The 12,606-nt window shown below is 35.7% G+C and overlaps 1 protein-coding gene across 4 annotated transcripts in view; it reads left to right on the top strand.

Annotated features, from left to right (window-relative positions):
- LOC127471244 (secretory phospholipase A2 receptor-like) overlaps positions 1–12,606 on the top strand; it is a 104,339-nt gene that overhangs the window by 15,554 nt on the left and 76,179 nt on the right. For all 4 annotated transcript variants that reach the window (XM_051787991.1, XM_051787990.1, XM_051787993.1 and 1 more), the window contains exons 10-20: positions 487–599; positions 2,725–2,894; positions 4,131–4,333; positions 4,628–4,773; positions 5,274–5,358; positions 6,308–6,440; positions 6,828–6,863; positions 7,377–7,534; positions 10,420–10,484; positions 10,851–10,954; positions 12,244–12,386. In XM_051787991.1, coding sequence (XP_051643951.1) covers positions 487–599; positions 2,725–2,894; positions 4,131–4,333; positions 4,628–4,773; positions 5,274–5,358; positions 6,308–6,440; positions 6,828–6,863; positions 7,377–7,534; positions 10,420–10,484; positions 10,851–10,954; positions 12,244–12,386 — 1,356 coding nt within the window. The remainder of the gene's footprint in view (positions 1–486; positions 600–2,724; positions 2,895–4,130; positions 4,334–4,627; positions 4,774–5,273; positions 5,359–6,307; positions 6,441–6,827; positions 6,864–7,376; positions 7,535–10,419; positions 10,485–10,850; positions 10,955–12,243; positions 12,387–12,606) is intronic.

The following is a 12,606-nucleotide window of genomic DNA, read 5'->3' as shown; positions in this document are numbered from 1 at the left end:
TTCAAGATAGATTGGACAGAGATAGTGTATTATCTCTTTATTCTATGGATTGTTTAAAACATGCAATCAGGCAGGTATGCCACATGAAATCACACCAGCAGAGCTCACACCAGTCCCAGTGATGTCTTCTGGACACTGTGGGATGTAAAATAGTAAGAAATAAAAGATTAATAATGAGATGAAATGAGGCAGACCGACTCAGTGTTCTGGCTCATCTGATAAACCATGAAAATGTGTCATTTTGATTCTGCCTTATTAGAGTAGGATGATGGTTAGTTTAAATTTTGTTTTTAGGATTTAAACTTTGAAATTTTGTTAAGTTTATCCACATTCTCAGTGACCTTGAAGGTAACTGCTCTTCAGCCACAGTAGAAAAGAGCTATAGCAATGCCAGTGATCATCAGATAGGAAGTACAAAAGGGGATCAAGTTTTTAACACCTATACAATAATTAATAATCTATAAAATAATGTTCATTTCTTTTAAGGGATGGGAAAGACATGGTGGATATTGTTACAAAATCGACAGTACCCCTCGAAGTTTTGAACATGCTTCCAGTGGTTATTTCTGCCCATCTGCACTTGTATCAGTAACAAACAGGTAGTTAATCCTATTAGACAGCGTGAAGATACCTCTAACAAGAACTATTCTAACTTAATAAAGTGTTGCATGGCAAAATATATTACCATTATGAAATAATATTTGTGTGACAGGGGAGCATAATTACTAACATTGGCTAAAATCAAAGGTGTGCTTTGCTTTATTTTTAATTGAGAATGAATTTAGAAAAAAGCAACTGTTAGGCTAATAAGCACTTATAGCAATGTGCACACATGAGCATGCAGGAATCTGAACAAAATGCTTTCTACAGAGCTGTATGACATCTTTAAGAAACTTTATACTTAGAAACTATACAGAAAAATGAAAATATGCTTATTTTTATAATGAAAATATATAAAGGTTTCATCCATATCAATGTTTTACAAATGCTTTTATTTATGTATGCATTTTATGTGAATTCTCAGCAAATAGGATAAGAGAGTAAATGATTGAAAGCATTTGTCACTGTTTTCCAATGCTTTGTTACTATTTTACCTTTGTTCCAGCTTTAGCAAAAGCTTCTTCCTCTGCAGATGTCCAGATGCTTGGCTTTTCTCTGCTTTCTTTGTGATTTACTCTTTATATTGGATTCCCATTGAAGTCTGAAATACTGATAGATTAATTACTTAGATACTTTAGCTACTATGTATTTACTGAGTAAAGAAAACCAACAAAAAAAAAAACCAAAACCCCAAAACGCAAGGAGGAAAAATCCACTCCCTTTAGGCTAGGGAAAGTACTACAACCACCAGCAATCAGATGGCTGGTAGCCAGAAATTTTAGGAAAACACAGGCTACCCGAATCAGGATTTACATCAATGGGAATTTGTCTTGCCAGGTGGTTTCAGAATTGTGCACAATGTGTACAGTGCTGTGCTGCAGTGTGACAGTAATCCTTTCAGGGAGGGCAAAGGACAAATTCTTGCAACTGAGCATTGGCAGCCCAAATGTTGCAGGGAGCTGAGGGAATGCTGCACATACCTGGAAGCATGTCTTCTCTCTTTTTCTGCTTGTTTTATTTTTTTTTTAGTTTCTTTCTTCTTTCTGTGTGTAGCCATCACTAATTATTATGTTAGTTCCCAGTTCCACTGTTGGAGTAGCAATAATATGTTATTTTAGTTTTGGTGGGTTTTTTTGATTGGTTGGTTGGTTTGGTTTGGGTTTGGTTTTTTTAATTAATGTTGAGGTTTGTTGTCTTGGTGTGAAAAATGCAAATACTTTTCAGTTATTGATCCTAAAATATTCATTAAATAGTAGGTTGTAGAGGAAGTAAAATTGATATAAAAAGAGAACATACAGAGGAAGTGAAAATTAAATATAAGTTCTGAGTCACTCTCAGTTTTACAGATACATTCCATTTTTTACATTAATGTCATTCTTATGGTACCTAGCCATTCTTTTCACATTGTGTAAAATCAGGAAGTCATGTAAGTCTTCATGAAATTGGGAACTTATTTTGCTGTATGTTTTTTCATAGGCAGCTGATTAAATGTGCTCTTAAATGAAGTATTTTTGTATAGTCCTATACCAATTATGTCAGAATTAATTGCACTTAAGTGACAATTGTGTTACTATAGGCAACAATTATTACTTGCAAAAAGGTGTATATCTCTCACAAAACTTTAGTGAGGAAATTAAGGAAAAAGTGATTGATTCTTTCTGTAGTCAGATCAGGTAGTGCTTTCGGTCCTTCATTTCTGGTTTTTTAGTGCTCATGTGTGTTTCTGGTTCCAAAAGGATACTTCTGTGCAAAGATTTTCCTTTCTTCTATATCTTTTTCAGACCTCACTGACTTTTCTCCTTCATACAAGGAGTTTCTTATTTTTACTTGTGCATCATTAATATGTTCTGTCTTTACATCTTGTAATTCAAGCATTGAGCTTACAAGATCTCAATCTAGTGTTTCTTTTATGTGCTCAAGTGCTGAAAAAAATTAGAGAAAAGTTGTGACTTATGCTACAGACTTTTTCCTGAAGTTTCCCACAGCATTCTATAAGGAAAATTAAGTACCTCTTGTATAGTTTTCTCTTCTCACATAATTTAAATAATTTCATTAGAGCTATTCACTGAAATACCAATTTACATATTGTATTCTAAAAAACTTTATTTTGATTATTTTATCAAGGTTTGAACAAGCTTTTATCAACAGCATGATCCAGAGCATGGTAAAATCTGAGAGAACTTATTTTTGGATAGGATTGCAAGACCTTAACAACACAGGAGAATATTTTTGGCTAAGTACAGCAGGAAAGATTCGCTCGTTGAGCTACACAAACTGGAACAAGTACCAGCCACGTGAGTAACATGCTGATAAAAAAGCAATGGCTTGGAGAGTGGGGAGTGTGCTCTCTTCCCCATGCCACCAGTGGCTTAGCAGTGACTGAAGAGTCCCAGTCCTTTCCTCGCTGCCTGGTCAAGAGAGCAGAGAGATAAACTTAAATCTGCCACTCCATAACTTCCTACCATGGATTGAGTTGGGTGAATTGGCAGTTGTGGAGAAGCTGTGGAGCTTCCTTCCCAGCTGTCCACCCAGGTGCTGTTATTGTGGGCTCCCAGATGTGGTTGGATGCTGGATGCCACACTTCCCACCTGCTAGTGTGGTGAGGGAAATATTAATCTAGTGTTTCTTTTATGTGCTCAAATGCTGAAAAAAGTTGGGAGAAAAACCATGGTTTATGCTACAGACTTGTGCCTGAAGTTCCCCACAGCCTGGCCATCCTTGCATAGACAGCTAATCCCTGAAAAATTCTTCTTTTCCAGTGAAGTATTTTTCATACATTTCTTTATGGACTTTAATACATTTGTTGTATATATGATATTTTTCAAAAAACATCAATAAAGCATACATAATGTTTTTCATACATTTCTTTCTGGACTTTTCAAGATCTTCCTGAGACTCCCAGCAAAATATCCTAGAGATGTCATGAGTTTTATTCAGTAACAGTCAGAGTTTGAAATTTGCATTTTATATGAAAAAAGAGGTCAGAGATTGACATACATTTCTGTGAATAAGAGCCTGTATATGGAGGTTTCTTCTTTTTCCCCTTTAGTTTGTTGATACTGGGTTTGCTTGTTTGATTTTGTTTGTTTTATGGTAATTCAAAGGAAAGCATTCCAACAAAACAAAAAGTGAAAAAAATAAAACAATTGTTCAACCTTTGAAGCATAAACCTCTTAGCAATACCCGAGAATAGAGACATAATAATAAGACACTCCATTTCACTAATTGCTTCTCAGGTTTGGACGCTTTACATTTATTGCTTTATGACTGCATTTTGCAAAAGTTCTGTTTTTAATTGCATTTCATCCTGCATTTTGTGAGAGGAACCCTTTGTCATGGTTCATTTTACAAGCTTAAGTCAGCCAAGATGAGCTTATAAACTGGCTGCTGACCAAAGAATTTCCAACTTTTGTAACTTCATCAAGGTTTTGTCCAGAAACTCATGCTAATAAAACAACCATTTCACAAAAAATTCACAAAATTTGGATGCTTTATTCTGAAACTCAACACATATTCATTCCCATGTCTAGGCCATTCTGGGGGATGTGTGGCTATGCGAGGACAGCACCCCGTTGGTTATTGGGAAGTGAAAAGCTGTAAGAACTTCAAAGCAATGTCGTTGTGCAAGCAAAAAATCAGTTCTTATGAAGAACCTGAACTTACTTTTCAAAAACATTTGAGTTCCTGCTATTTTGGATGGGAGTCAGAACCTCATCTGCTCAACTGCTACAAGGTACGTGTCAAATTTGCTTTGAAGTTTTCTGATTCTGCACCAGCTTAGGGATACGCTGTTCCTGAAACATTTTTGAAAATGCATTGTTTCTTTCACTCAACAAACAAAAATTACCTGCTACCATCCTTCACTGCTTTTTAAAGTGAATGAAAGTATTAAGATTCAGAACTATGCTTAGAATATACATCCCTTTACTTCAGAAAAAAACATGACTAATATTTGATTTTTTTGACTTTCTGAAACCACTGGTCTCTCAAATCAACTACATTTATGACAATGTTTATTTTATTGCAGATATTTCACAATGAAAAAGTTCTGATGAGAAGAACATGGGATGAAGCAGAAGCATTATGTCAAGATTTTGGAGCACATCTTGCTAGTTTTAGCCATATCTATGAAGAGGCATATTTAAACAATCTATTATATACAATTTTTGATAGGTAAATATATTTTTAACATCAACAAGATTTATCTTAATCATACTAATATGCAAAAATAATCTACAATTTAAGTGTAGATTATTACACCACTTTACTAGTGTCTGAGGAAGTCCCTACTCTAACATCAACTTAAAAATAGGTGAAGTGTATTAGCAGCATTATAATATGATTCGTTTTGAAGATGATCTTTGTGGTAGATGTTGAGCATCTCTTACTGTCGAGGCGATATTCTTGTGAGTTAACATTCCCCATTGAAATGGAGGCTCAACTATTTTAATCGTATTTTAAATGTTTTCATCTTGAAAAATATAATTTAACACTTTAGTAGGAAAAACAGTTTACTTCAAGGGTACTAAAAAGTTAAGGAATATATTAGGGAATGATGTATTGAAATCAAGAAGAAATTAATATGTGTGTTTGTACTATTAAAAAAAAATTGTTTCTGACATAGCTACGGAAGAAGTGCATGAGAAATGTTGCTTTCTTTGTTTCCATTATAGAACAGAAGAAAGACAGTTCTGGATTGGATTTAATAAAAGAAATGCACTTTCTGGAGGGACATGGCAGTGGTCTGATGGAACACCTGTAACTATCTGTTTACTCTGTATTTCAGTAACCTTTCAAGTCATATCTGAGCATACCTACAAAAATAAGCCTTGTGAGCAAATGGTGGCCAGAAAAACTGTTTTGTTTTCATGTCCACATGGTCACTTAAAGTAATTGTTACAATAGTATTAACAGTAAACTGCTATTAAAATAGCAGCTTGTGCAAAAGGGCTGTGCAACTGTGAAAGGAACTTGGTAGGATTATAAAGTTTTGCAGACGTGTGCTTCCCAGCAAAGCTGGCTGTGTTCAGCCCAGGACCAGGCATATGCAGAGTGAACACATGTGCACATGTGTGTATAGACATAGTTACATAGGTATGCAACACACATTGGAAAGCCTTAGAGCTGTGCTTACATGCTTTGTTTGTTCCTTGACTGTTAGGTTCCTGCCCGCATTCAGAACTAAGTCTTTCCTTTTTTAATACTGCTTTTGACATTGCATCCTTGAAGATGTTGATGGTGCATGATATACCAATGGTTAGCACCTGGGATTTAAACATCAAACAGCTGAAGAAGGGTCACTTTTTAAGACTGAAAACCAATTTCGGTTTTAAGAAAAGCATCAGGTCTGCTGTTGTTGCTTCAGTCATTTCAGAGTGCAAAGTGCAATCATGCACTATGTTGAACCAAAGCAAAGGCTGCTAAATGTGGGCAACTGCTGTTAATCATATCACAAAATTGTTAGGTTTCATAGCTATTGAATTATTTTTATGAAGAAGAAGTCTGATATAAGATGGAAAAGTTGGACAGAACATGACTATGGACCCTATTTTTTGCATTTACCACCACAATTTAGGTGGTCCTTTAGTTGTTGCTTATGATGTTTTTATTGTACGCACATCTAAATCCTTCCTTTTTCTCCATGATGAGATTTTTAAATGCTTCTTCTTGGATTGTCAGCGAAAGAGAATCAATGTGCTGTTTTCAGGTTGTATCTTCATTTTTGGAGAACAAGTATGCTGAAGATGACTCAAGAAACTGTGGTGTGTTCAAAGTAAACAGAACAGTCTTTCCAGCACACTGCAATGAAAAGCGTGAATGGATATGCAAGATACCAAAAGGTGAAATGTTATTTAACATACATTGTCTGATATACCCATTACTTGCAATTCAGGAGGGACAAGAAAAAAAAAATCTAAAAATCTACGTTTTTGCCACCTCTGGAGTTCTCATTGGTCTTCTGCATGAAATCATGGCAAAGCCATATGGCTTACTCCATTAGCATTAGTTGGCCAGTTAACAGATCTAATGTGTGCAGTTAGTTTAAAAATGTATAGCAAGATAAGCAGTTAGTTAGCAGTAGTTATTCAACATTCTTATTCATAAAGATTACTCTAAATGTTTTTCAGTAAGTGCAGCTGTTACTTTATTTTATTCCATGTTTAACCTCTTTTTTGGTCCCTGAATAAGAATAGCAATATTCTTAATGATTTTTTTTTTTTTTGCAGGTGTTAAACCAATGAATCCAGTTTGGTACACAGCTGGTATGAAAACATTTTCTTTTTTTCATCTTGAAACCATATAACTTGAAAATACAATTTAAGCCTTTGGTAAAAGTAAAATAACTAAAATATTCTGAGTTGAAAATTTACATTAAGGGACTCTTTAGGAATTTCTTGTTACAGATCAAAATCTACCACTGTTGTTTAGGAACACTAGAACATCAGATACTACACTGGTTAGGTTAAGGAATATTGTGAGTAATAAACATAGGAGTTTGATAACCTCCCCATCACATTAAAGCTGCCTTTTTGCTAAATCTGGACAACTCTCTTATATTGCTTCAGCCTTATGGGATAGAATATTAGAAAAAAAATTATTCATAGTGCATTTTTTCCCCACAAATTAATATGTTAAATATGTTAAATGTGGTTTTGCTGTTCATTGTGGCATATTTGTCCTCTGACACGTGGATGAAGGCAGGCTATGGGGTAGAAAAAGATGAGACTTGAAATGAGTTTTTACCCCTTCACGCCACTGACTCTCTTGTTTTCCAGAACTGCCATGGTCATATTATCAAGGAGCAGAATATCTTTTCCATGTCAGTCCTGCGGACTGGGAAACCTACATGTTTGTCTGTGAATGGCTTCACAGTGGAATGGCAACAATAAATTCTCCTGCTGAACAAGCCTTTATTCAAAATAAAATAAGGAAGGTAAGAAAAACTACTCCTTTTAAAAAATAAACCCTCAGGCAGTAACCGGATATTTTGTGCTGCATCTTTTGGAATATCTGTCTGACTGTTACTCCAGGTAGAATTCAAAAGACATTTGACTTTAAAAACAATGCTCTTGCCGTCTTCATTTCCCACATCCATCCCTGAAACCCTGTTTAGCTAAAGAAGAAAGTAACATTTCAGATCTGCAGCACATCTGTGCTAATGCAGGTTGGTCAATCTTCCTGAAAAGATCCAAGAGGAGCAAAAACCAGCTTCCTATCCCAAAGCTGGGAAAGTAATTGGGGGTAAAGAGAAAGGTGTGTTTTACATGTGGTGTATATCCTTCTCTGTTTCTTCTTCTTCCTCCATTCCTCCATGACAAAGAGGATCCATTGTGGTTCCTCACATAGTGGTTCTGCATCCCCTGGGATGTCTACTGATGCAGCACAGTTCCACAGTTCTGCTCAATTCCTATTCTGTAATTTGGCAGCTGGTCATCAGGTAGTAATACCGAGGGACGTTTCAGTGGGTGTATTAGCATGATGTGGGCAGCAAATGCAGATGTTTGAAATGGTCTCCATAGTTTAAATCTTCAGTATGATTTGAAGGGTTACCCTTGGGGAGAGCTGGCCAAGAGTGAAGGATTGTCAGTTTCTCTGCACCTTAATTATACCTAGAACTCTAAACAATAGAGGTGAGTGCTTATGACCATGGAAAATAGATTACCTTCTCCTCTGTGTATGCCAGCTCGGGCAATGTTCCAGATTTGGGCAGTGTCCACAGATTTGTATGATGTCTACTGTATTAAACCCCTTTGTGACTGTGGATATTTATATGGGATAAAAAAGACACCTGCCTCCAAATTCCCTCCTCTTGTTTACAGCAGAATTTCTCTAGAACCTTTCTGATGTAACAAACAGGTTTGAACTGAGAAATAACTGCAGAAGCAGATGAATTCCCAGGAAAATGAGTCTGTTTACTTTTAGGTGTTCTTGGTAAAACCAAAATAATGGAAATTTTAAAAATTAATACAAATCGTCTGTCTACCTTACTGAGGACAAAATTCTACAGCTGTAATGTAAAGGGATATTGCACTGCAATCTTTAAAAGAACAACTAGTTCTGGGTAGAAAAGCCCTTGACCCATACTTAGTTTTGCTCATGCTGTGCACAGCCTTCTCTGCAGTTAGCTTATAATAGAAAGTGTAAGTAGGATTGTGTTGTATTAAGATGGGATCTTTAAGTTTCCAAGGAATTATGCATAATTTTTACCTGCTATTTAAGTAATTTTGTATTAAAACATAATGAAATGGATTTAAACCAATAGTTCATGACAGAAAAAGCTTATAATGAAAGAACAGCATAACTGGCTAAACTGTCTTGTTCCACATATACCAGAAATTGTGATGCAATATAATTACTGCCTTACCTAACACGGAATGTTTATGAACGAAAAATCATATAACTTAAAAAAAAATGTATTTTTCCAACTTAAGATCACTTAAAATGGATAATCACAATGCTTCTTTAAAGTCATGTTTACTTATAAGACATCTTTTTAAATGTGGATTTATCATTAAAATTAGTGGGTATTTCAGCAGTTTGTGAGCATTCTGCAATGAAAAAGCAGTTTGGTGACTGAGTGGAGTATTCGAGACAGCTTTGGTTTAGTCTCTTGGCACTGGAAATCAACTTAACTTCCTTGAAGTTTTGTCCCGGAATACAACATACACAGCTATTTTAAAGCCTGCTGGCTTTGGCTAAGCTTTCCCAGCATATCTAGGTTTGTCCCAGAGTGACTGTAACTAGTTTCCTCTGGAAGCAGGAGTAAGTATGGTGATCACTAAAATGATACTCAGCAGTCCAAATAGACTTTGCATGTGTCATTAGAAAACCTGGTCAAAATTTCTTGGCATGGAATTTGAAGTCACAATTTTCACTATTTCTTTAAAAACTGTAATATGTAGGGTGAGTGCTGTGATTAGAAAACTAAACTCAGGAGCAAGTCAATACCAAATCAGAGAGCATTCCAGAGTCTTTTCTTTGTCAGAAATGTCTTATTTTCTTCATTTGATATTGCTAAATAAGGTGTAAACCAGAGAAATCTTAATTATAACTCCAAGGACAGTATGGATGCACAACACAGGCTGTACTTCAGTTCTTTATGACAAAAAAATAAATGTTTCCCAGAGCCAGGATGACTTCTCCAGTGTCCTGCAGATTCAGAACTTTTTTTTTTTTCTTTTTCGAAAAACATCTGAACTGTGTCTGACTGGCTAACCCTGAAAGTGAAACCCATGCATGGTTTAAGGTAGAATCAAGTCAACACAGCAATAACACGTGGCTGTTGAAATTGTGTTCTTTCTGTGGCTTGTCCATAATGCTTTGCCTTTTAGGAGAAAAGGTCTAGACCTTTTCAAGAGAACAACAATCAATCTGGAAAGCATCTCTAGGAATCTCTTGCATAAGCTATACGAAGTTAGTAAATGTTCATAGAAAGCATTTTGGAAACATAAAGGATCAGCAGTATATTAATGCTAAAAGGAAATATTTGCCATTGTCTAATTTTAGGAGTTGAGGAAAAACAAATTCTGGTCTTAGACTATAGTGTCTTTTCAAACCAGATAGGCTGTAGATTCCTAAATTTGTAAATTCCTAAGTTACAGAAGATACATCAGCAATCCTGTGGAAATGTGGGAGCTAAATCATGTTCTGCACTGAAGTGACATGAAGTAACATGGGCAGGATTTAGCACCTGTTTTTCCCATTAGAACCTGATGGAGATGCTATTGGTCCGAATACAGAGTCTGACTTTAGGAGTCTTTTAATGCATTGATAAGACAGCAACAACAGCTAAACATATGACAAAACATTTTTTTATAGCTGTCGAATAGTGACGTTCACTGGTGGATTGGATTGCACGCAGAAAACCTCAGTGCTGAATTTCGGTAAGAATATATATGCCTCAGCTGCTGTGAGTTGTGCTTGGCATGCCGTTCAGTGTGACGGGCCAAAGCAGTTTGGTGACTGAGTGGGATATTCGAGACAGCTTCAGTTCTCGTGTAAATATAATTCAGAATGTATTGTTCTTAATTTATCTCCGTGTTACAGTATTCCTTCTGACAGGGTTGTAAAAGATAAAAGCCAAAGACATTAATATCGACCATAGTCCTGGCGGTTGTCTGCTTTTTTAATGCTTAGTTAGTAAAGGGGCATCTTCTCACTTGTACCTCCTTGTGAACCCTTTAATGGAGGGTGTATTTTTAGGTAAGGATAGGAAAAAGTGAAACTACACTATTAATATTTCTGTGCAGCTGGAGAGATGAATCACCAGTAACATACCAGAACTGGAATGAAGGGAGAGAAAGAGATCTGCAGAAACCAGGGAAAAGATGTGGCTTCATTTCATCACAAACAGGTTTCTTTTACATTTCCTTTTGCTGCAGGCATTGTGACTTGATTCTGTTGTTGGCCAAAGGGTTTATATCTTTTTTCATTGCTCTCAAGAAAGGCAATCCATACTGAAGTCCTGTTACATGGTTATAATTTGCATAACTGCTTCTGTGATTAAGGAAAGAATAGTGAAATATCATTAATATGCTCAGAGACTAGGTTGTAGTTTTTAAAAGTATATTAATAGTTACAGCTCTCTAATATCAAAATACAAAGATTCCAGTGATACCGATAGTTTAGTTTTAATCAGTCTGTTATGTGGTGCAGCAACAATGTTAATGCATTGCTGGTGTTCATAGATAGTTTCACATAACCAGATGAGCCAGATGGACTGAGCAACCATTTTTCCTACGTCTATAAACTGGTTTTTGATCAGCACACAACTTTAAATACTCAGGTTTCTGTCTTAATTTTAATCCTATAGTCAATCTGCTGAGGGATTTTTGTGTGCTAGCCTTTACATCATAACATAGCTCTATATTTTACTAGAGTAATAAAAACGTTTACAGTGCTGCTGGTTCCAGTGGTTTCTGTCATCTCACAGTCTCTGTTTTCTGAAGATAAGCAAGTCATGTGGTAAAGTAAACATGTCGGGTTCCATGGAAAGCAAAAATACCCAGCTCTGGACTTCTGAAAAGAGCTGAAAAAAAATTAATCCAACTGCACTCTTGTAATCTCAGCCTCAAAAGTCAAAAATGGAAAAATGTAAAAACTTTTCCCCCCACATAATCCTGGGGTTTTGAATGCTTGAGTTTGCCATTACTATAGTTAGTATCAGATAAAAGGAACAGATGCCTACCCTCCCCCCTGAGCTGGCCAGCAGATGGGGGCTGGCCAACAATTTGTTGAGTGTCCTGAGAAGTGTGTTTTTCTCCTAAGGTCAGTGTTTTATGTCATTACCTGGATCTTGCCAAAAATTTTCAATGTAAGGAAGTCAAGGTATTTTATCTGGAAGTCATCATTCTCATACTTCTTTTTTTCCCGATTAATTTTTTAAATGAATGATGATATAAGCATATGTTATGTGACTCAGTGTAGAGGAGTTGGTTTTACTTGATAAAATTATACTGGGAATAGAAGTAATATAAACCATTAAATCAATTGTAATGCAGTTGTCCAAATATATTTGATGTAGCATCTCCTTTTATTCAAACACTAAAGGATAGTGATCTTAACAATATCTAAGCTAGCTAAGAACAAAACCCTTTCCAAGTCTCAAACCAATATTAAACTATGATTTTCCTTTTTACACAGGACTCTGGGGTGATGAAAACTGTACTGTCTCTCTTCCCTGTATTTGTAAACGTAAAATTGCAAGGAAAATAGAAAAAGTGATTCCAAAAGACCAGAAACAACAAGGAGTATGTCCCAAAGGCTGGTTGCACTTTGGATTCAAAGTAAAACATTTTTTTCTGTTTCATTGCTCAAAATGCTTTCCATATTTAAGACAGAAATTCTTAAGGGTTATTCAATATTTGAAGATTTTCTTCCTTTTTGACAGCAGGACCATTAGGTTTATAACTACTGACACAGTAACACACTGATTTATTGCTAAGCTGCTTTGCACACTTTAAGAAGCTGTCCTAATAAAGTGTCAAAAATTTTACTTTAGTTCCA

Source organism: Manacus candei, unplaced genomic scaffold (genome assembly GCF_025592945.1).
Source record: "Manacus candei isolate 608988 ecotype Guabito, Panama unplaced genomic scaffold, ASM2559294v1 h1tg000023l, whole genome shotgun sequence".
NCBI lineage: Eukaryota > Metazoa > Chordata > Aves > Passeriformes > Pipridae > Manacus > Manacus candei.
This window is presented reverse-complemented; position numbering and strand designations above follow the sequence as displayed.